The sequence below is a fragment of the Ovis aries genome, chromosome 1 (genome assembly GCF_016772045.2).
Source record: "Ovis aries strain OAR_USU_Benz2616 breed Rambouillet chromosome 1, ARS-UI_Ramb_v3.0, whole genome shotgun sequence".
Classification (NCBI taxonomy): domain Eukaryota; kingdom Metazoa; phylum Chordata; class Mammalia; order Artiodactyla; family Bovidae; genus Ovis; species Ovis aries.
The window spans coordinates 166,144,947-166,168,328 of record NC_056054.1 but is presented as its reverse complement, the minus strand read 5'-3'; the positions used below and the strand labels follow the sequence as shown (position 1 = coordinate 166,168,328).

General features: G+C 36.1%; 1 protein-coding gene across 50 annotated transcripts in view; it reads left to right on the top strand.

Moving 5' to 3' along the window:
- Positions 1–23,382, top strand: part of ABI3BP (ABI family member 3 binding protein) — a 293,296-nt gene that overhangs the window by 200,927 nt on the left and 68,987 nt on the right. For 15 of the 50 annotated variants that reach the window (XM_012188960.4, XM_060416796.1, XM_012188981.4 and 12 more), the window contains 10 exons: positions 2,242–2,316; positions 3,197–3,253; positions 3,906–3,977; positions 4,508–4,555; positions 7,502–7,576; positions 11,522–11,596; positions 17,906–17,965; positions 18,552–18,599; positions 19,402–19,482; positions 21,690–21,767. In XM_012188960.4, the coding sequence (XP_012044350.3) occupies positions 2,242–2,316; positions 3,197–3,253; positions 3,906–3,977; positions 4,508–4,555; positions 7,502–7,576; positions 11,522–11,596; positions 17,906–17,965; positions 18,552–18,599; positions 19,402–19,482; positions 21,690–21,767 (669 nt within the window). The remainder of the gene's footprint in view (positions 1–2,241; positions 2,317–3,196; positions 3,254–3,905; positions 3,978–4,507; positions 4,556–7,501; positions 7,577–11,521; positions 11,597–17,905; positions 17,966–18,551; positions 18,600–19,401; positions 19,483–21,689; positions 21,768–23,382) is intronic. The other 35 variants (XM_060416671.1, XM_060416690.1, XM_060416816.1 and 32 more) reach the window with 5 other exon arrangements.

The window sequence follows — 23,382 nt, the reverse complement described above, 5'->3', positions numbered from 1 at the left end:
GTTAGTTTCTGCTATAAGCTTTGAACCGGTTATTCATAGCTCTGAAGCTCCAGAAGCAACATTAGGTAATGACTTTTGTGACCTCATTAAAAACCCACCCCATCACTATCATGGCCAGAGTTGCTCCTGCTTCCTATGATTGCTGTTGTAATTCTGTTTCATGCTTCATCTGATAAGTAGTCAGGATTCTTAATTCAAGAGCTACCTGTTATTTGCAACAGATGTCCCTGGATCCAGGTCAGGAAATCTATCTGCCATGAAATCCCCTTTAGCATTTCATTATGTGATTCAGTGAAGAGTCTGAAGTCTAAATTGTGCCCCTTCTATTTGGTATGTAGATCTATAAAATGGTGATAATTAAGTACCATGAAATTTCTCTGAACCACTCTCTAAAATTCTTTGTGATATTCTTATTATTCTCTTCCTATTTCAAGGAATGATTTCCCTATTAAATTATTTTTAAAAGGTTGCTTCTTGGAAGTGTCAGTTCTAGCGAATATAATTTATAGGCTTAGCCATCATTAATGAACTTGACTATTCCTTATTCTCCACTACAATTTAGCATTAATTCTTAATCATTATTAAGTAGGAATCTCTCTGAGGATCTAATTATACATAGTACTATCTATATCCTTAACAAATTTTGTTATTGATCTCTGAAAGACCCTCAGTGATAAGGAACAAATTGGACAGTAAAGTGAAATTTTCAAACTTGGGCAGTAAAGCCAAGAAAATCTAATATTTTAGAAAACATTGGTCCACATTCAATGCTGATGGTTTTTAGACCTACAAATACAATAGCAACTCAACATTTTCTTCCTTTAGTTTCAAAACATGGGGCAGGGGGGAACATCCTTCTTACAAACTTTAAACTTCTCTAAGCTCCACAGTTGAAACCAAGAAAATCTATGGATTTTAGTTTAAGAAGTCCTTCCAGCCCATTGCAGTTGGGTCCCAAGAGTGACAGTGATATGGCTTGCTAACTTGCATTTCCCTCCTCTGTGCTGTCTAAGAGAGAAGGTAGCATTTCTACAATTGCACATGGGCCAGAATGCTCATGGTTGGAGGAGATCTATATGGGCCAAATGCATAAGAATTGTCTCTGACAAAAGATGCATCTTATTCAATTCTCTTAGCATTCTATTTCATTAATTTCTTTTTAAAATAGCATTGCTTCTTTGTCTTAAGTAAACAACCATTTCCTTGCCCTCTGTGGTCCCAGCACCATGTTAGTAGTTGAGCAAAGTGGGGTGTGGAACAGAGATAGAGATAAAAAAAACTAAGGGCATGTTTTACCTCTTAAAGTACAATATAATTGTGAAGAATTGAGTCTTGAATTTTTCTTAGATGAAAGATAACTTGCTTATACAAAAGCAGCTTGTTTGATTAAAAATATAGAAAGAAAACATTTAAAGGAATCAAGGTTCTATGTGGTCTTACAGGGAATAGTTGAGCTTTGAAATAACTTGGACTTAAATTGGTAGTTGGAATGGTAAGAACAAGAAAATAAAATATTTTGACACATATTGATGGTACCTGAGGGGGTGGTCAAACTGGAACATAGAACAAAATACTCCTAGATGATATTGAATATTTTGTTAATAATACTGTCTTGAAATCAGCTGTAAGAAATTTTTAGAAAGCCCTTGTGGAAATATAGATTCAGATACAGTAATCTTTAAGACTCTCACTTTTTCAAACTGGCTCTTGCTTTTTCTAGAAGGATAATTAACATCAGGGATCAGTAAATCAGTGATTTTTTTTTAATATGAAGTTAGATAGTGAATATTTTAGGCTTTGGAGGCCATTCAGTCTCTATTATAACTTCTCAATTCTGCTGTTGTAGCTTGAAGTCATTGAAGTTTTGTTGAAACACAGCCACACATACAAACTAAGATGATTCAAGGCATATTTGTATATAATTTACATCTTGGCCTTGAGTCATTTTAGTTTGTATGTGTGGCTGTGTTTCAACAAAACCTTATTTGAATTTCATACCATTTTTTACATGTCATAGATTATTACTCTTTTAATTTTTTTCAATCATTTAAAAATGTAAAAGTCATTTAGTTCACAGGTCAGGAAGAGGGCTGGACTGAGGGATGCATAATTTGCCAATCTCTTCTGCATGCCTATTCATAACACTGTGATTCTGAAGGTCTTTGTATTGCTACCTTTGTCTAAATTCTGTGACATAAATTATCCATAATTAGTTTGACAACTTAGACCCTCTTCTTTCAGCTCCCACTGAACTGCAAACTCTTATTTTGAAGCCAGTGACATCACCAAGCCTAGAAATGACACAAAGTCAACCTGGTAAATAGATTATTTAATCTGCCTGGATACACCATTGAGCTTCAGGGAACACACCCCAAGTATTGTATTTCCAAACATTGAAAAATACAAAAGAATATGCATTTAACAACTCTACATATGGCACATGTTCTTTCCATGATTGCAAATAAGTGTAAATTAGTAATACATTATTTTCATATTAATTGTTATTCAACTGTATAGAAATACTTACCTTCATTTCATTGGGTTTACTCTGTATCAGAGAATAATCACATATCTGATTAAGTAGTCAACAAAACCACTTAGAAGAGCTGATTCTATTCTTTACCTTTATTTTTCACTAAGCTACAAACTTGTGATTCTCTTCAGTAGTAAGCTAAATTTGTGTTCTGCTATGTAAAAAGAATGCTCATTCAGTTGTGACCATTAAGAAAGAAAAAAGTTCTCACTTCACTGAAGGTAACAAAATTTCACCTTACACAGTATGAACCTAAACATTATTGCCCTTCAAAATTAAAAACAAATTTTTAAGATTATGCTTAGTAATGCTGTTGCAACCCTCTGACATTTATTTTGAAACACCAGATGTTTATTTTTTCCTAACAGGATTATAATTTCTTTTCATCCCCTTTGTGTATCTCTTAACTAGTTAAATGGCATTTTGATGCTTATGTTGATGGAACAAGGTATGGTTGTTAATGATAACCTACAGTACTTATAAAATTATGAATTCAGTTATTAGGGTTTCCTTTAGTGTTAATAGTACTATTGTTATTACAGTAATAGCTCACATTGAGTACTTTAAAGTACAAGGCACGTGTCTAAATACTTTGTGTGAATTTATTCAATGCTTGCAACAAGTCATCCTTGATAAATTGTACCATTTTGTGTTTTTTGCTAGTTTCTGAAGTCCTGGAATCGCTTACATTTAGCACTGAGTCATCAAAGGAAGCTATAGGTAATAATGTTCCCCAATGGGAAGTCAGGTATATGTGCTTTTCCATCACATTGCAGAAGTCATCTTGGGATGTCCTCATGCTTTGTAACATTTCATGGCTTCTCACATCTTGCCTGTGCTCATCCAGTGAATCTTGACAATTAAATATTATATACAGCACATTGTGCTAGTGCCTGCTGTGTTCCTATGCAAGCTTCACAATTTCCTTACTTAGTTCCCTCTCACTCTGAATGCAAAATTTCATTTTTTAATATTCTGAGCACTCTTTTCATGCAAATATGCACATCCTATTTTTCATTTTCATTTTTAGGATTCATCCTCATGCTTTCAAAGAACTCACTCTATGTCTTTTTCTCACTGGAATCCTTAAACAAAAATATGTAAGGAAATGAAGTTATCTGCTTTGCTCCAGGTGGAAATTGCTGTAGATCCTGCTAGCACGTGTGTGCGTGTGTGTGTTCCACACCGCACACTGCCTTCATTTCTGCCCTCTTAAATTGTAGCCATCTTCATATTCTACCTAAATGTTACTTATTCTCACAAATCTATCTACTTAGGATAATTAACCTCTGTTTTCAAATTAAACAGTGTTCCATTACAGTGGGTGCTATGGGCTGCCCACCGCTAACCCACCATTCGGTTTCTTCTCTAGCACCAACTGAAATAGATTATGTCTATTCCACTGCCAAAGCACCACTCAGGCCAGAGGAGCCAGAGACAGAAGGTGGTAAAGCTTTGATTCTTTTATTCAAAATATTCTAATTAGTATCTATTACTTTTCATAGAATATGAAAGTCCAAGATGGGGTACTTTGATTCTTTGATTCTTTTATTCAAAATATTCTAATTAGTATCTATTACTTTTCATAGAATATGAAAGTCCAAGCTGGGGTACTTGTTCTACTGTTCAATCGCTTTGAAGAGCCATAGCTTCTAAAATCCTTGAATTCCTAAAATTAACATGATAATTGACTCTCTGAATACAGAAATAAACTTCAGTTTCTCTGTGGTATCTATATATTGAGACATAATAACACTTGACAGTTAATGATTAAAATGTAAATCTTGGAGGTTGAGGATTATAGAATAGGACGTCCCTCTCAGATCACTTTTTTCTTATCCTAACCCGTTGTCCTATCTGTAAAAATGTGATGCAGATTCCCAAGAGAATGAGGTTGATATTCAAGAAAGAAATACTTGACTGCAGCTTACCATCCTACAGTTGTTAAAATTGTTCTCCTTTGTTTTGATGCAGTTGTGGAATCTATTACACATGTGTCTGAACCACCTGAGACCACACTAGGTAATGATATACCCGGGCAGCTTTCGTCCTCATTGTCACCATCACCAGAAAACCCACGTTCTCCTTCATTGTCAATCCATGTTGCAACATCATTCTTCCTCATCACAGTTAATTTTCTTTCTACATGCTTCTCTTCATAACCATTGTCCAAAAAAGTGTCTTCTCTCATTCAGCTTTGTATCTAGATCTTGGCCTCTTGCTATTTCAGTCACTGAAACTGTCAAATCTAAAGCATCTTTTTCCTAAGGTTGAACATTCTGCCAATTTGGTTTTATGTTGAATATTTCAGATAATATATTTTTGTACGATGATCCACTTATACCTTCTGCCCTAGCAACACACTTTTCATTAGCAGTCATTTCATCACGTTGATTTACTTGTTTGATTTTTTTCTTTGTTAAACAAAATCCAGTGCTGCTGAATGGCTTATGCTTTAACAGTTTTTATTACTTTGTTTTATGGTTACTCTTGAACATATCTTTCTAGGATTATTGGGGGAGGTACTACTGTGGAGCGATGATTTAAAAATTAAGGATATTGCTTACCTTGAAAGTGTTTTATAACCTGGCATCTCTAAGCAGTTTTTAAACTAAATACATTATTAAGAAGTAGGAGTGGTATTCACTGCAACTTTTTTTCTGTAAAATCTGCCTGTTACCATCCTTTCTGTACTAAGGGTGCATGAAGCACTATAGTAACCCTGGGTCCGTTCCTTCAATTACTGTAGAAACATCACCTCTGCCTCCCCAAACTGTAATTCTAGCCAGCCCAGATGAGCCTCAGACCACACTGAGTATTGTTTCGTATTTCATGTAGAAAGTGAATGTTCACAGAACTTAAAAGAACAGGAAGATGATAGTTGGGCACTATGGACTCCTGTTGGAAGCCATGATTGCTGCTCACAGTCTCTGATGGGCGATCCTACCTTTCTGCTGCCCCGTTCCTCTTTCAATCCATAATGCGTAGCCAGTCCCATGGCAGTGTTGTGAATATCATTTAGGATTAACTGAAACACACCTCTCAGCTACTCCGCAAGTCTTTCATATAGGAAATAGTAATATTTCTGGGAAAGAACATTTATATTCTATTTTAAAACATAAATATCCCAACTTTAAATGCTTTATCACCTTTCTACTTTCTCCTGCTCCTTCCTGTGGCAGCTTGGCCATTTCACTGGATACAAATAAGAGAAACTGAAATCACACCAGTTAGTTGGCAAGTCATAAGGGTTTCCTTGGCGGAATTTGAAATGTAGGAAAACACAGCATCGATGCAGATAGCTAAATGTACTTCTTCTTACAAGGAAAAAAGTCTTTCAGTGTCTACAGGCTCTCTCAGAACAGCAGTTTATCATATGTAAGCTCAAACTTGTATTTTGATGGCCATGAAACTATTTTATATGGCTCTATTTTATTTCCAAAGGAGATATGGATATTAATTTTATTCATTAATTTATTCATATTATCAATTTTATTCATTGTCCATATAAACTATTTTATATGGCCCTACTTCCAAAGGAGATATGGATATTAATTTTATTCATATAATTATTCATTAATTTTATTCATTGTCAGAATGCCCCATTAAACTTTGCCTATTAAACTCTACAGTTTAATTTTACCAAAATTCCACACTGACTGTATTAATTGGATCTGTGTCTATTATCTCTAACGTTTTCAAGTTTTTTTTAATAGCTGTGGTTATTAATATTATTGAAATATTTAATTGCAGATACTACCAGTGATACCAATCTCATTCTGAATTATTTTTTATAGAATTGCTTCATAACACACCTTTACCTACAGATGGTCTCTTATACCCCAAGGCTGCAAATAACCTATCAGTATGAACCTCAGAAAGCAAAGCAATTCAGAGTCACAGTATCACAAGACTAAGAAAACTGTACAAGTATAGAATTGTAGGGTTGGAAGGGTTCTTAAAAATCCTTTACTTTTGATGAAGAACCCGAGGTTGTAGACCAAATGATCAGCAAAATGAGTTCTTAATCTCTGGCTCCTAAACCAGTATAATCTCCAACATATCTTGTTCCTCTTTCTACAGGCGAGAAGATTCCACTGAAACCATTGCATGCTTTGTATATTTTAATTATCAGGAAGAAGTCTCTACAGACTCAACTTCTTTATCTAATAACTCTTATTTTCAGCAAGCTTTTCTTAAGGGTCTGAAACTCCATGACCTTGGAAACCATCTACTTCTTCTTGTTTCTCTTTATCTCAGACACACTTAATCCAACCAAACAGGTGTTTCCACAAGCTGTGACCTTGCATTATTTTTCTCCAGCAGGATAAACCTTTAATTTTTTAGTGAAAAAATTGACTTTTACACTGAATGTCCTAGAACTCTTTTGAGAATTGCCCAGCAAAAGGATAACTTCCTTCAATAATGTATCCTTTCAATTTCTGTTCAATTTTTCCTCCCCAATATGACAAATAAAAATTATGTTTTGCTTAACAAGATTAATTTTTTTCCATAACTCTTTTATTAAGACATATTCACCTTCTAGGTATATTTGGAATGTAACATGCTTTTTATTTAGAAGAAATTGTGTCTCTTTGTACTTAAAATATTATATTGGGATACTCTGATAATGCAATGTGAACTTATAATAAGAATGAATTATTTTATTATGAAATTTATTTTTAGCCTATTTAATAGGTATTTGAAGAAGATAATCCTAAAATTTCAACAGTTTCATTTGCCAGCTGAGTATCTTAGATATTAGTTAATGTGCTTTCTTATTTTGTTTTCTATTATAATAAGAAAATTATCTTCTTATATTCTATTGCTCTTCGCCAGCTTTAACTATGATAATTGCTATATATTTACGTCTTCAGTCACTCAACAAACGTCTTTGAGCTCCTAGAAGTTTAGGTACTGTTATTCTTGAGAAGCTCAAGAGCTCCGAACCTGTATCCTTTCTTTTAGCTTCCAAGCAGATACCACGAACTCCTCCCAAACCAAAAACCTCTCCACATCCAAGAATCCCACAAACACAATCAGGTAAATGTTTATTTTATATTCTGGCCTGAAAAGTTTGATGTTTGCAGAGTTACTCCGTTGAATTATAGCAAGTTAGGTTTTTAACCCTTATAAAACAACTCTTCCTTTGAAACCTAATAAAGACTTATATTTAAACTTTATCAAAAAGTATAGTATTAAAGTGGCTTATTCCAAAAAGCTTCCCTACTCTTATGTTATTTGAGAAGGGGATAGAGAAATATGGAATTTCTTTAAAAAATAGCCTGCCTACTCCTTTTGCTTCTCCTAGTTTGAGAGACCCTTCCATGATCCTTGAATGTGCTTCACCCACCAGTCCCCTAATTACTTTTTGGCCTTTCAGTCAATTTTATTTAACATTAGGTCATGAAGATTTTTAATATGTATCTTCTCCTATAAAATATTTACATAATATTGCTTTGGTTGTTTTGCTATGAGTTTTGGAAAGGAGCTAAACAAGAGTCATTATAAACTATTTTTTAATAGTATGGAGGTTCTTACTTGAATGATTAACCCTGACTTCTCAACCAAGATCTTGTTCATTTCCTCTGACTGCCTTGGCAGATCTCCATTTCAGGCTGCCATAAACCTGACATACCTCAAAGAAATCTCATACTTCCCTCCTTTTGGTTTCTCATTTATATCAGTTGCAGATTCTCAGCATTTTACATCAATTTTTATTCTTGTCCTCATCCAGCCTCTGGACTCCATCAGTTTTTCCAGACATCTCCAGCATTGACGCCTACTCTAAGCATATACCCAGTCATGCCTAATCTGCTGTCATTAGTCCTGCTGTCACTCTTCCCTCTAAAGTTAACATTGCATCACCCCTTGATCCTGAAGTGGCTGATTAGCTAGTTCATTTCATCAGTTAGTCACTCAACAAATACTTATTGCATGCTGACTTCATGCCAGGTGATGTGCTACAGCCTGGGAATGTGAAACAAAATTTTGGCCTTCTGTGGTCAAGGTAGTTACAGTCTAGCCAATCACCTATATTTAAATTTGTTTATACATGGCCCATTTCCAAAAAGCATGTGAAGTGCACCTACCCAGTGTACTGGAAAGGAACCCTAACTATCACCAGTGATCTGGGGAAAGGAAAATGTTAGCAGCATCAAAGTTACGCTTGATCCAGGTGATAGCTCTGAATTACCACCACAGAATCTTTAATCACATCTCAGTATCCCTACTGAAAGAAAAAAAAAAAAGAACTGTTAGATTTGGAAATGATCTTGAATACCTGAGAGATATTAATGTTTTTTTCTACTATATTTTTGAGAGAAATTTTGCCCATTATTTTTTCTTTAAAGGAAAACTCCTTAAAAGAAAGTCCTGGTACCACATCTAGCTAATGATTTTCAATCTGCTCTAATGTATTTTAAAATGTGTTTTTAATTACTAAAACTTTGCTAAAAAATAATATGGGTGTGATACGTAAGTATATGAAGGTATCAAGGCAACAATCATCTGAAAGAATAAGGAATTTAAAAATAACAGGAAATAAATTTGAAACGTTAATATATAAGAAATGCTGGGGAAAATAATTGGAATTAGTGAATAAGTAAAAATTAATAGAATAAAAATTTTAAAAGCAAGCATATTAAATTTGGGGATAGGAAACTAAAATCTAATTTTAAGAAATCAACAGTTAAAACCATGAAAGGAACTCTCAACCTTTTATGTGAATATAAAGAATAGAATAAATGTAGCAGGAAAAGGAGAAATGGAAAGAAATAAGAAAGCATAAAACAATGAATGTTGGAAAGTAAGCAGACAGATGAAAAATAAGATGTGTTGGAAGTTAAAACACTGAGGCTATAAAGCCCTGGTTAGCAACATTATAAAAAGTAAAGGAGATAAGAACTAAGAAGGAAGGCATTCATAATTTTATCTTTTTGAGCTGTACTCTATACTTACAAAAATCGACATAGTAAATCAGGACCTTACTCTAGTTTCCGATTATGACACTCTAAGTTTCAACCTTGTTTGATTTTGATTTAGACCTTTAGCTAACCTTTCTTGACAAGATAAGCAGCTTCAGAATGGACAGATGCATACACTCAGTGGTTCCACTCCAACTCTGAAACCCTGGAGTGGCTGCAGACTGTAACAAGAGAGCATCCTGATTCCGTCCCAGCTGAGCAAACTCCAGTCCATCAGCATCTCCCCTGGAAAGTAGCTGCCACCCAAATACTTCCAACTTTGTCAGGGTGGCCTAATATAAGGGGATGATTTGGAAAATTGTTCATTCTACGTATTCCTCTTAAAAGTGGGTGAAATTAGGATCTCTCTTACCCAGGAGAATATGAGCTTTACTTAATAGCCAGCAATACCCTAGGTTTTTATAGTCTTTCAAGGATGTTTCGTATGTATATATGTGTATCACTCAATAGTTCAAAGACAAATGTTTAAACTCTCATAGTACTTCCCCCCTTACACCCGGCTAGTTGTTGCAAAAGGTCATTTGCATGGGAGAATGTTCTGTTCATATGTGCAACACCAAATGCAAATTGTTATTTTTGGGGTATAAGGCCATCATCCAACATAGCATGTACAACCTAAAGAGCAAAGCAGTTGTTTATATACCACTATTTTCAGAATGAAATTCTATAATTGGGCATGCTGCCTTATTTATACTTAAACTATGTTGATAAATTAGATAGGAAAATTTAAATTTACTATATTTGGCCTTTGAGGACATATTGGGATCAAAAATTTGGAAGAAATCATCAAGAATATTTTATCATTAAATATAGGTTTGATTTTAGATTCCTATGTTCATTAGTAACAGTGAACAATCCTGTTATTAATAATTGTATGTCTAGAAATCTTATAACCATCAAAATTGCTCCTAATTTTTGAGGGGGCAAACAATGTGAAAAGCAAAATATACTCAGATCTTTCAGTGTCAAATTTGTAAAGTTTCTCCAAAAGTGGAAAGAAATGTTTATAGAAGTATAGCTTTCACATCATTTTGACATTCACACTTAATTCTCACAGTCATGGTTTGAGTTAGGACAGTTTATTATGTCTACCTAAAAAATGAGGAGCAAGTTAAAAATGTGACCTGCAGAGCTGGGATATAGGAAACCCAAGAGTTGGGACCTAGCGATCATGTCTGGACCTTGGGGTTCAGTTCAAGTCTTGGCTCTGGTGCCTAATGACCATGTGACTCCAGGCAATAGTCTCCAACCTTGCTTCAAAGTGAAGCTGATCATTCCTTCCTCTCAGCATTATGGTGAGAATCAAAGGGCATGACCTTTATGAAAGCATTTTTGAAGCTGTAAAATGAACTATATAAATAAAGTAGGCCTTTCTTCCCCCGCTGCCCCCAGGACTAAAACAAAACAAAACAAAACAAAAATCTATTACATTAGCACCTTGTTACTACAAAGGAACAGCTGTGGAAAGATGGTTTGAGTTTGTAAACATGTCATTTAAAGGTTTATTTAGAGCCTAAGAATTGCCAGAGGCACAGAACATGAGCCCAAACATTCCCTTCTGTTGCCCATTCTCTTTCTGCTATAGCTGATCTGACTTTAAGTTGCTTTCATACATGCTTTTGGGGGCCCCACTTTGACTTTACTTAACTCATTCTTCACAGGAAGGCATGAGGATGGGTTTAAGAAGTCAAGCAAACATCCAGAGAAGAGTACTCTTAGATTAATTTAATTGCTATCTCTTCTGAAAGGTTTCCAAAATTTCTTCATCCTACCTTTATCCTTAGTCAAATTTTGCTGTTTCTCAGATTTCATTTTTCTTAAAAGTATTTGAAATTCTAACTGATTTACTTTTAGAGCTTCAGGTTTATTTTTCCATATAACTCCTGTTTCAATACTTTTTTAAAAGCAATAATCAGGTGTATGCTTTGTCAGATCTTATGTGCTAAGCATGACTGGGAGAGGCTGAAACCAAATAACTCACGGTCCAAGCTCTCTCTTTCAGCTCCTAAGGTATTCCAGCGTGTTACTCTGAAGCCAAAGACATCACCAAGTCCAGAAGTGTCCTATACGTCACCTGGTAAATGCTTTATTTCATGTTTAAGTCAAATGCATTCTACTGTCACATTCTACTGCAATGAAACATGAGGAAGGATGAATATATTTCATTTATGTTCAGATACTATTCTGTGTCGTGCATGATATAATCATTTCAAAGTGTTCATAAGAGTTACATGTGTGCTCCATTATTTACGTAAACATTGATATAATCCAAAGGCAGAGAATTATGCCAAGGGTAGAAGACGTCTCTTTTTTTCTGACTTATAAAAAATAACCTAGAATTAAGGGTAGAATGCTTTTTTCTTTTCTGACTTCTAAAATATAACCCAGTAATGTTAACTAAGTGATGCTCACGTTTCACCAAAATAAGATAAAGAATTGGTATTTTCCCACAAAAATGATAAACTGTTTTGCAAATGGAGGAAATGATGTTTAGCCATTTTCTTGGCTTCAGAAATTTTACACTATTCAGCATTGAGGATTTTTTTCCCTTTATTTGAGGTTTTTTGTTGTCTGTTTTTAATTCTACTTTCCCAGTTCATGGAGCAGTTGCTTAGGAAATTTGTTTCACACACACACTAAATGATTTCTTTCAGTTCAGTTCAGTCATGTCCGACTCTTTGCGACCCCATGAATCGCAGCACGCCAGGTCTCCCTGTCCATCACCAACTCCCAGAGTTCACTCAGACTCACGTCCATAGAGTCAGTGATGCCATCCAGCCATCTCATCCTCTGTTGTCCCCTTCTCCTCCTGCCCCCAATCCCTCCCAGCATCAGAGTCTTTTCCAATGAGTCAACTCTTTGCACGAGGTGGCCAAAGTACTGGAGTTTCAGCTTTAGCATCAGTCCTTCCAAAGAAATCCCAGGGCTGATCTCCTTCAGAATGGACTGGTTGGATCTCCTTGCAGTCCAAGGGACTCTCAAGTCTTTTCCAACACCGCAGTTCAAAAGCATCAATTCTTCGGCGCTCAGCCTTCTTCACAGTCCAACTCTCACATCCATACGTGACCACTGGAAAAACCATAGCATAGCTACAGATTTATTTATTGCCTATCATTTGAGAAGGTTTTTGCCTGTTTAGGGGGGTGGATTATGTTGCATCTGTGGGAGAAGTCAAGGTGGGGACTGCAAGGACCCAGACATTTCTCCAGATCCTCAAGTGATCATAAGGAGCCTCTGTTAGCTTCACTAAGTAGTCCATTGTTAGTTCACTAACAAGCCAAGCCAAATTTTTAGCCAGAGTATCTGAGAAATACTACAGGTTTTTTCCCCCTTTTTTAAAGAGAAAAGTTCAATTATTATAAATTCTTAGGTGGTCCTAGAAGATTATAGAACATTCCTAGAACCAAAGCTTTTCTGAGCTGTAGCTTAGACTGATGGCATTTTGGAAACAAGGGAATTCACTTGCTATCATGGTTTCCTGGTTATGTAAGTGGAGAATGTTTCTGCTGCTGTGGAGTGATTAGGTGGTTGCAGGTATTGATAGCCCACAAAGAGCCTTTTTGCCCTGAAGTCCAGAATGTAAATTTGTACCGCTAAAAGCAAAAGTCATATTATAAACACCAATAAGAAAAAAGCTTATCTCCCCACTGGCAAAAGGTCAACTTCTTGTTTTCAACTGTGGAACAAATATGTTAATGGAGATGGAGTCATCAGAGATAATGACAGTATATGTGAGTGATTTTATTACTTTTCCTCTTCATTAGAAAAAGTAATACTATCGGTTCTGATATGACATAATCTCATTAAAGTAATATATCTAATAGTTAAACTTTTCTTCTTTTTAAATATCTAATATTTACCTTACTTTCATCAATACCTTATTTTTCACGCTCTAACTCCTAAGTTTGAGCCTTGGAACAGCAGCACAAACGCTCCCCATGGAGCCTTCATTAGGCTTATTTTATTGACGCTCCAGTTCCAAGTGTCTCTAGACCTGAGAGTGAACTGTGTGTCTAAAGCTGGTGTTGGTCCTGCCGTTGTGTCCATCAGGGGTTCCCCTGTCACTCCATGGGCGTGATGCTACAGGAAGAAACATAAGGCAATTGTTACTGCTTTTCCGTCTTCTCCCAAGTATTTAAACAGACTGGATTCAAACAGTTTGGGGGCTGAACCTAGTCTCAGGTTTGCTTCCTAAGGAGCCCATGACTTTGTTTATTGGCTCCTCAGAAAACAGGGTAAGTTACATGTAAACATAATGTGTGCTGGTATATCCTAGAGAGACAGATGCTCTGTAAAGATGTAAAATGTACTGACATCGGGACATAGTTATGTTTTAACATGATGTTTGTCTCAATTCTAAGTGATGTCAGAAGTGACAAAATTGAATTTTAGTCAGTCTCAGATTCTCTGTACAGCTCTTCTATTCCATAGATGCCTAAGCATAACACAGCTCTCATCCAGTTAGACTTTAGAGAATATCCAGTCACTCAGTGAAATTAACTACGGTATTTAATCAGGAATCTAGACACACTGAGCCTACACAGCATGTCCAGAGCCAGAACAGTACTGGCTTTTCTTTTGATCTGCCTTGGAGAAACACTTTCAAATTCAGGGCAGAGGACACACTCTGATGCCTGGTTCAGTGGAGCTGTGCCTTCTTTATAGATTTTGTTTCTGTACCAAAGGCTGTCTTGGCTATGTGGAAACTTCTGTCACCACAGAAATATTTGGATAGACTTCAATCATTGGAAGCAAGCCAGGGCGGGGGAGAAAAAAATCTAGATTTCAGCAAGCTATCCAACCCTGCAAATGCTCTAAACTGCTCTTTGGTAGATTCTGATTTGCAGCATTTTTGTAGTTAGGAAAGAAGGGATGAATGCTGAAATGTCTTTTGGAGATGGAATTGCTAGAATGCAGACAATGACTGAATGGTGTTATGGAGAGAAAGAGGACACAGTGATTTCCAGCTTAGGCAGGTGGTGGTGGTTTAGTTGCTAAGTCGTGTCTGACTCTTGGCAACCCCATGGAATGTAGACTGCCAGGCTTCTCTGTCCATGGGGATTCTCCTGGCAAGATTACTGGAGTCGGTTGCCATTTCCTTCTCCAGAGGATCTTCCCCACCTAGGAATCAAACCTGGGTCTCCGGCATCGCAGGTGGACTCTTAACCAACTGAGCTACCAGGGAAGCTGGCTTATGCAGGTGGTAGATGACAATATCATTAACTAAAGCAGGGAACACAGAGGGAGGACTAGGTGCTAGGTTTGGAGGGCCAGTTGGACTGGTGGTTGAAATGAATTTTTGGCTTTCTAAACAGAAGTCAGTATTTAGGATGTAGATTTGGGAGCCATGTGTCTGTGTGTCTACTATGTATAGAAGGTTCTTAAATTTTGAGGGAATGATATCATCCAGGAGAAGGTACAGACTGAGAAAATAAGAGATCAGACATCAAAGTCTTTGAGGACATGGTTACATTTAAATAGTGGATAGAGGAAGGAGGAGCCAGCAGAAGATTTGTCAAATGATCAGAGAGTACCAGGAAAAAGGAACTCAGGAGGCCAGGCAGGGAAGGAGGGCCATGAGTAACAGTGAGGAGGAGGAGGCCAGAAAAGCCACTGGCTTTGACAGTGCAGGTCTAGAAGCCTGGGCCTGAAACCTGTGGGCCAGTGCTTCAGAAGTCAGAAAGGGATTGTTTGAAGGGGAAGCCATGTCAAGGAACTGGTTATTAATTTTAGGATGTTGGAACTCTTGAGTTGTTTTATGGGTGGAGAGCGAAGAATTCATAGATAAATGAAAGTATGGACTAATAGAGAAAAATATAAGATAATAGAAATGATAGAAAGTGAAAGGTCCCAGAGGAGACACGAGGGAGGCCGACACAAGAGCACAAGCGAAGCTCTGAAAGTGGTCTCTGCGAGGAAGACCTGCTGCCTCTCAGACTGTGCCTCCAGGTCCAAGGTTGGAATAAAGGCAGTAGCCCTCTGGACATGAAGGAGGTGTGTGGTCTATGTGTATTACTTATCTGTGACAATATCTTTGTAGGCTGTTGCAAGGGTAAAGCTCACTGAAGATTTCTTAGTGCACCATCTCCATCAGAGAGCAACACCTTCATTCTCCCGTCTATTCTGGCAGAACCCTCTTGCATGTTCATTCACATTTGTCCATATTAGACACTTTCATTCACAGTTGTCTTCTGGTAGTTAAATTTTTCTTTGAAGAGATGCCCTTTATTTAAAAAAGTAGTTACTATATATATAACTGGTAAGTTAATTTGTTTGTTAATATAAATTATAAATTGGCTAATACAAATGGGTCTAAAATATAATAATGGTAAATATTTTAATAAGGAAATCAAAACTGCCTTCTCAGTTAAATTGTCATGATTTACACTCATACGTTTCCCCCAACATGGAAGATTTAGGCTTTTAGAATCATGCTCTTATTCAATTTAATACACAACAGAATGCCACATAGGGGAAAAGAAAAAAAAAGTTGCATTTCTTGGAGCTGCCATTGACCAAATAAGAGAATGATTCACATCCCTTTCCTGTGAATATTTCTAGTTCTTTCCTTTCCACTGATTTCACCTGCTTTAGAACGTCTGGTATGGCAGTTGTTAAATCATCACTTCATGGTTAAAACGTGCCAGTGGCAGCAGCAGGAATCCACATTATGCTTGTCTGAATTCCTCAGGAAACTCAGGCAGGCAGCAGGTAATGTGTTTACAATATGGTGGATTTATTGGTAGCACATTTCTTCTCAGCTTTTCCCTTCCTTAATCCCACCTCCTCTCTGTGCAGTCTAGCCCTGGAATCAATTAGGATGTTTATAAACTACAGGCTGCTTTGTATGGCCATGACCTTCGCAGAGCCACATCAAAGTGCCTTCTCCCTCACCCTACAGATAAACAGTTAGTTTGATTTACGGCTGGAAATTCTTCATGTTTTACTGCTTGAAACTTTAAAAAGACTACATAGCAGTGGTGAAATGTTCACCATTATGATGGGTTTTCTCTAGCTTTGTCCACCACTAATCTTTTTTGAAGTTAACCTTTTTAAAACAAACAAAAATCCACATTTCAATTTCTCCTGGTCGTTATCTTTTAGCTCATAGAAGTTCTAATAGAGTTACATTTCTTTCCAATGGACCAAATTCCACAACTGTGATTTCACTGGTACTTACTCAGTGGCCTAGACTAAGAACAGATGTGACATCCACATTAAATGAAATCTCCAAAAGCCATAAAAGAAAATGAATGTCCATTTTATATGATCTTTTTTCTGCACAAATGGTAAAATTGTGCTTGTCCACTTTGTGGTGCAAAAGTATTTTCTTCATCTTTCTCAGAGGGAGAATTCTAGCCTGAATCCTATTTTTTTTCCCCTCCAGATGCAAGAAAGTTATAGTGCGTACCTAAGGGTATTTATGAATTTAGTGTTGTAGGAAAACTTTTCAGTAAGTGAGTAGGGTTGACAAGGACTTCCTTGTAGGGAAACTGAGTCAAAGAAATACATTATATTGCTCCTGAAAGGAGATTTGCCATAGAAATTTGGTATCAACAATAGGTAAGTCAACCTGATATTTTCCCCAATGAGAGATAAGGCATCAATTCCCAGCCTAACATTTTTCCAAAGTAGAACTGGACACAGGTATTAAAAATATACCACAGATCAGAATTAAATATGAGTAGGCCTGTAGTTCAACATACATTTGTCTCCCTTGTCTTCATGCCAGGAGGCCCTAATACTTATTATACTAGAAGCCACATCACTAAGAATGACAAAAATGGCAACTTTATCCAACATTTACTACTTAACAAGCACTCTCATCAACTTTACCTGTGATGTCTTCTCAAGAGTGGCTGATTCCTTTTGCTCTATTTTTCTCCCTACAACTATTATGCCTTTTAGAATAAAGTTTTGTTCTCTTTTTAGATCCTCAAGAGTTTTGCTTCTCTTGCCGTTTCTCCCTATTTTCAGCCCATTTCTTTAAAATAATGTTTTCTATTTCTGTTGGTGGAATTTTAGCAGGAATATCACAAGGCAGCTAAACACTTCAGACAAAAGCTGACTTCTTATTTTGAAGAGAACTTAGGGAGATAACCTTCTTATGTTTAATTACATTGGTTTCTTCTTCCTTTTTTTCCCCCTCAGTGGAATCTTCAAAATGAACCATGACCAACTTTGTTTTACTGCCACTAGAACCTTCCCTAATACACTGACATTTTTCCATTTTGGAAAGACAATCCTTTTCTTGCCTTAGTGTTTTAGCCATTGTGAAAATATCTTTACTTCATTCATGCTTCCCAGAGTTTTATGTCTGCGGGTTGAGTTTCACTCCAGGTATGGCATTTAGAATACACAATGTTTTATAATCTTTTTCTTTCAGTTCCAAGAGATGTGCTCCTTCCCCATAAGCCAGACCCCGAAGTCTCTCAGAGCGAACCTGGTAAATGAACTTTTATTCTCCCAGTTAGGAAGTGTATTTTTCAAAAAAAAATATTCTTGAGGCAAATGTATTTTTGTAATGAGGGTGATATGCAGAAGAAGCTCAGAGAAAATTTCAGATAGAAAATGTGTATTTCTTTAGAGGAAGATTTAATCATGCAATCTGCTTGACATATTTCCCCCCATGAGGGAATAGGGTATAATTAGTTTATTTTCCCTGAAAGTGTTTTTATTGAATAGGAAATCATGCTAAAGCTATAAGATATAATTATTAACTGAGTCAACCATTTTCACCTTTTTTCAGGATGTAAATATAGCTACATCCAAATGTGAATGTAGTTTTAAATTAAAAATATGGGTGCCTACCCAAATTTTCCTCATAGTGACAGTGAATGAAAACTTTGAAGTTTTAGCTAAACTAAGTTCCCTAGGTGTCACCTGATATATAGAATTTTCTTATATTTATTCTGATTCTCTATGAGAATGTTTAAATGTTCAGATGGGTGCATTGTAGAGACTCAGAAACTAGTTTACTCTACGAGGTAGTAATTCTCATAAATATATTTCTTGGTTTGCTTTTGGCCTAGTTCTGCAACCTGTTACCTTTAGAATCCATCTGCCAGAGACAACTCTAGGTAATGGTTTTTCCATTTGACCCACTCTAATAATTTTCCTGGCTGCCATCAAGATTGCAGGTCTTTCTCAAACAATCACATTGAAACATCCTCCCTTCTCAGTCCTCTTCATTGTTTCATTCTCATTCTCATTATTTTTCCCCTTTTCAGAATAGAAAGGCAGTGGTTTCACTGTTTTAAAGGTTTGCTCTGAAGACCAATTTAAGAATGCTCATTACCACCTTCATCCTCACCTACCTCATTTATCTGTGCTCAAAATGACCCCACCTTACTCATGCCCATATAATTAACATTTCTGCTGGCTTAATGGTTCTCAGTTGTGGCCTTAACAACACACTAGCGTGCTGTGGAAGGCTCTGGCAAGTAATTATTATATATCTCAAAATACTAAAATTTGCCACTGGTTTATTTTTAAAAATAGATTTGAATGGACTCCAGATGGTTGCTATAGACATGATATCCTCTCCTCTGGGTGATCCTGTGTGCTCTCTTGGAGGGGAGAGATGCAGCTGACGGACCTAGAACCATGTCTAAACCATACCCATCTTAACCAGGCATGGTCATGGAGTGTGTCAAGAACTGAATGTTGTTTATTATCTATCCAGGTGGGGGGAAAAAACAGTTGAGAACCATTATCTGGTATTCCACAGGTTCCATGCACACTTAACTTTCTTTTCCATGACCCACTTAATGTTTGCCTTTTTGTATTTCAAGTAACAGAATCTCATGTAATGTTATTTTGGCTGGTTGCTGGCTTTTGAATCTAAAGATTGACAGCCTTGGTACTTACTTGTCTTTTCAGCTCCTTTAGAGACACGAGGCAGCCCTTTGATTCCTATGATTTCACCAAGTACTAGTCAAGAGGAACTACAAACCACTCTTGGTAAATTTTGCTTTGATATTCAGCCCAATGAGGACTTAACATTTTAGGAACTGCCCTTAAAGTAGCCATACATATGGTGTGTTCATGGTATTCCAAACAATAGAGGATCTCTTTTTATCACTGTAAAAGATATCCATTTAACTTGATTCTTTTACATTAACTGTGTATTTGTCCTTCTAATATTTATGCTGACTTCCAATACAAGATGAGAATGTTTTAAAACATCTTAACAAAATTTCAGGAAAAACAATCTTCCCAATATATGTATAATTATGGCTGGTTTGCATTGTTGTATGGCAGAAACCAACACAGCCTTGTAAAGCAATTTCCCTCCAATTAAAGAATTAAAAAAAAAAAAAAAACTTCCCAGTGTATATCAATGCTATACGTTCTTGTTGCTTTTTCCGTATTTGAAACTGCATTTGGGAAGAAAAATTTTATTTTTGAAATCTGAATATCTTATAGTGTTAAGTGCAATGCTAAGCAATGGAAATCCCAAAATGCAACTGCTTTAAAGGTGAGTACTTACCTTGGAGAGATCACCATCTAATACAAAGATAGGATTTAGTAATAACTGTGCTTCCTCTGTGCTACCCAGTGTTCTACACATATTTTTAAATTTAAGACACATTACAAGTTTGTGGTGTAGATTCTATTGTCCCATTTTACAGATTAGAAAATTGAGGCATAGAAAGATTTTAAAAATCTGGCCAAACTGTAGAGCTAACATCAGAGCCAAACTGGAACCCACATTCTTAGTTGTCAGAGCTCCTGGAATTCACTCTCATATTATACATTACAATGAGATCGTAGAGAAATGAATGACACATTGAACAAGCAAACTACCTGGGAGTATCAGGGAAGGCTTCACAGAAGAAGTGGCATGTATGCTAGGTCTTCCAGTTGGAATGAGAATTAAAGGTATGAAGGGCTCTTCAGGTTAAAGAGAGATGGGGAAGAGGCACATACAGAGAATGGTAGCCAGACTCATCTGATGAACATGTGGGTGGCCTGGAGACACACAGGTGGATGGATGAATCAGGAAGACTGGTTGGAATGAGCTGGCCATGGTTTTGAGGAGTTCGGCATCAATGTCTTCACTGTGTGGGAAACCCTCGTTTGCCTGCAACTTGGCTGAACGTGAACAGGAAAGCAAGAATTCCCAGCTTGTGTCTGTTGGTTCCTCTGCCCTGTCCACACCACATCCCATGTGGCTATGTTTAAATCAGTGGCTTTTCTTTCCTCCCTTCATCCCTTTTCAGGTAAACCCATTCTTTGTGTGTGAAATAGTCACTGATCCCATTTTAAAAGGAATCCTTCTTGAAGGAAAATACTTAAAACTGAATGAGCGAATATATCCTAATTGCCAAATATTTATCTATTATAGCTTAGGCCCTCAAAGTCAGCATTACCCATGAGAGGAAGTCAAAAGTACTTATCAAGAACCACTGCTGAATATGTTAATTATCTAAGTTCCACTTCTGAGTTTTTTGCTTCTTTTTTTTTCTTCACTATATCTTAGTTTATTGGGCCAACTATCACAATTATCTATGAGCAGAATCTAGATTATAAAACAGGCAGAAAATAAGATGACAGCATATTTATTTTCACCAAATATTTCCTTGGATCCAGTATGTGGCAAGGTGAACAGTATAATTTGCTCTGTCAGTATGATGTTGTAATTATTTCAAGATAATATAGGAGTGTTTATTTTGTTAGGAGTAATGTGTCTGTATGTCAATAAACTTTGATTTTCATGTGAGATAAATAGAATATTTATTCTTATGTGGTGTCAATGCACATTATTTTCTATTATCTATTTTTTCCAGTTCACCTAAATAACTTGTGAAGCTCGTGAAATAGAAGGAAACATGAAGGCAATGATACATAAAACACGAGGCATATCCAAGAGTATAGCCATGTCCAATATCATTAACCAGTGATCCTGAACTAAAAGCTTTTGGAGATCCTATAAAAATCATTAATATAAAAGTTTAAGGAGATAGTAAATATGATAAATCAGAGTTATTAAAATGTACCAGTAGCTTTAAAATAAGATGATCACTAGGCATAGTTATAAATACAATTTACCCTTTTATCATTGCATGGGGAAAAAGAGTGTGGGTTTTTTTTTTGTTGTTGTTGTTTTCAACTTGTTCATTAATGATATTTATTTAAAGCCATTCATCTTACTGTGTTTTCCCCAGCAGAAACAGACCAGTCTACCCAAGAACTCTACACAACGAAGATTCCACGAATGACTGAATTGGCAAAGACGACTCAGGGTAAAGCTATTTCCCTACCTCTGGATAGTAGCTTTTCCTTCTTTGTTTAAGCAGGAAGAAACTTTTCCTTTAAGAAACAGAATTTTCATCACAGTGAGTTAGTTTAAATTGGTTTCACTTCATAGGTACAGGACATGAGCCAAGTAGTAATAGTTATATGATTACCAGTTGAATGTAGGAAAGACAGTCTCTTTAGTTAGAGCTTTGCTTTTGAAGGCTAGTGTTCTTTGCAGTTGATGATAATGACTAAGAATGTAAGCTCCTGGTTTTTTTCCTTGCTTTACCTTCTTTTGCCTCATTTTCCAGATCTGATAAATAACAATCTGTGTTACCTTCCTCCTTCTGCTCCTACGTTCTTTACCTCTTTTCCTCTTTGTCCTATCTCCAAAACTTGATGAACTCATTGATATTGCAGCCTGAGAAAGGAAACTAGTAACAAGAAAATCATTTTTAATGATGAATTAATATTAAAACATCCAGGAAGGTTTGCTCTGGGGTTTCCTTATATTATTTCTTCTTTCTGCTTTTTGGGAAGTCAACTCACTTACACAAAGCTTTTTCTCACATCTTCATGCTCTCAGACATCTTTCCTTTTTATATACTTCTTTCTTACTTAGGAGTTGCAGATTCCAGTATTTTCATGTTTTTTTTTTCTTTTCCTTTTTTTTTCCCCTTAATAACCCTCATTTGCCCATTTCTGCCTCTAGCATGTGGAAGGAAGCCCCCCCCAAAATAAGAGCAAATAAATTTTAAAGAGCTGCAGGACAAATTTAGTTTACTCAATTGTCAGTTATACTGGAGGGAGGGATTGGTAGAAGAAATATAGCAAAAGAGGAAATGATAATAAAAGAAATGTACCTTTAAGGGATATATTTTATAATAAGTAGAGCAGTACTTATTCTAAATGAACATGACTGAGAATACTCACTATGGTATAGGGTAGTTCTTGTAAATTTTCTAAGTGTTTTGAATTTGTTTCATTTTTATAATGGCGTAAATGTTAATTTTATTATTTACTTTATTAACTTTCTGCTTATTAACTTTTATTTATTTAAAAAATATGCAAGGAGCATAAAATGCTCCTTAAAATGCAGTAAAAATATGCAAGAAGTAAGGAGCCTAGTGTAACAGCAGTCTTCCCACACCCTCATTATCAGTTTCAGAGATTAACAGCAGGTGTTCAATCCTATTGCATCCATACCCCATCTTGATCTTTATATGTTTATTTTTTAACGTCTGGCTTAACAGAAGATAGCTGGATTCTCATAATCAAACACATTGATGTTTTTACAGCAAAATATGTATTGACAATAAACAGGATAAATATTCTTCAGGTTGTATTGCCAAATGAGAAAAAGATTTCAGCTTTTAGAGACTTGTAAATTTCAGAATTGAGAATAAAAGATAACAGGCATGTTTTTTTCTTGTTTTTGCTTCCTCTTACTTTAATGGGAATATCAATATTTTTATCAAATTGCTTCTAGAACTTGGCTTTATAGATTAATTTCACAGTTGATTGGATGTATCTTCAAGATCTGATACCATTCTATGAATTATCTTAACATATTTATATAACGTACTGCGTTTTAATCATTTTCTTACGTTCTGAGGATCC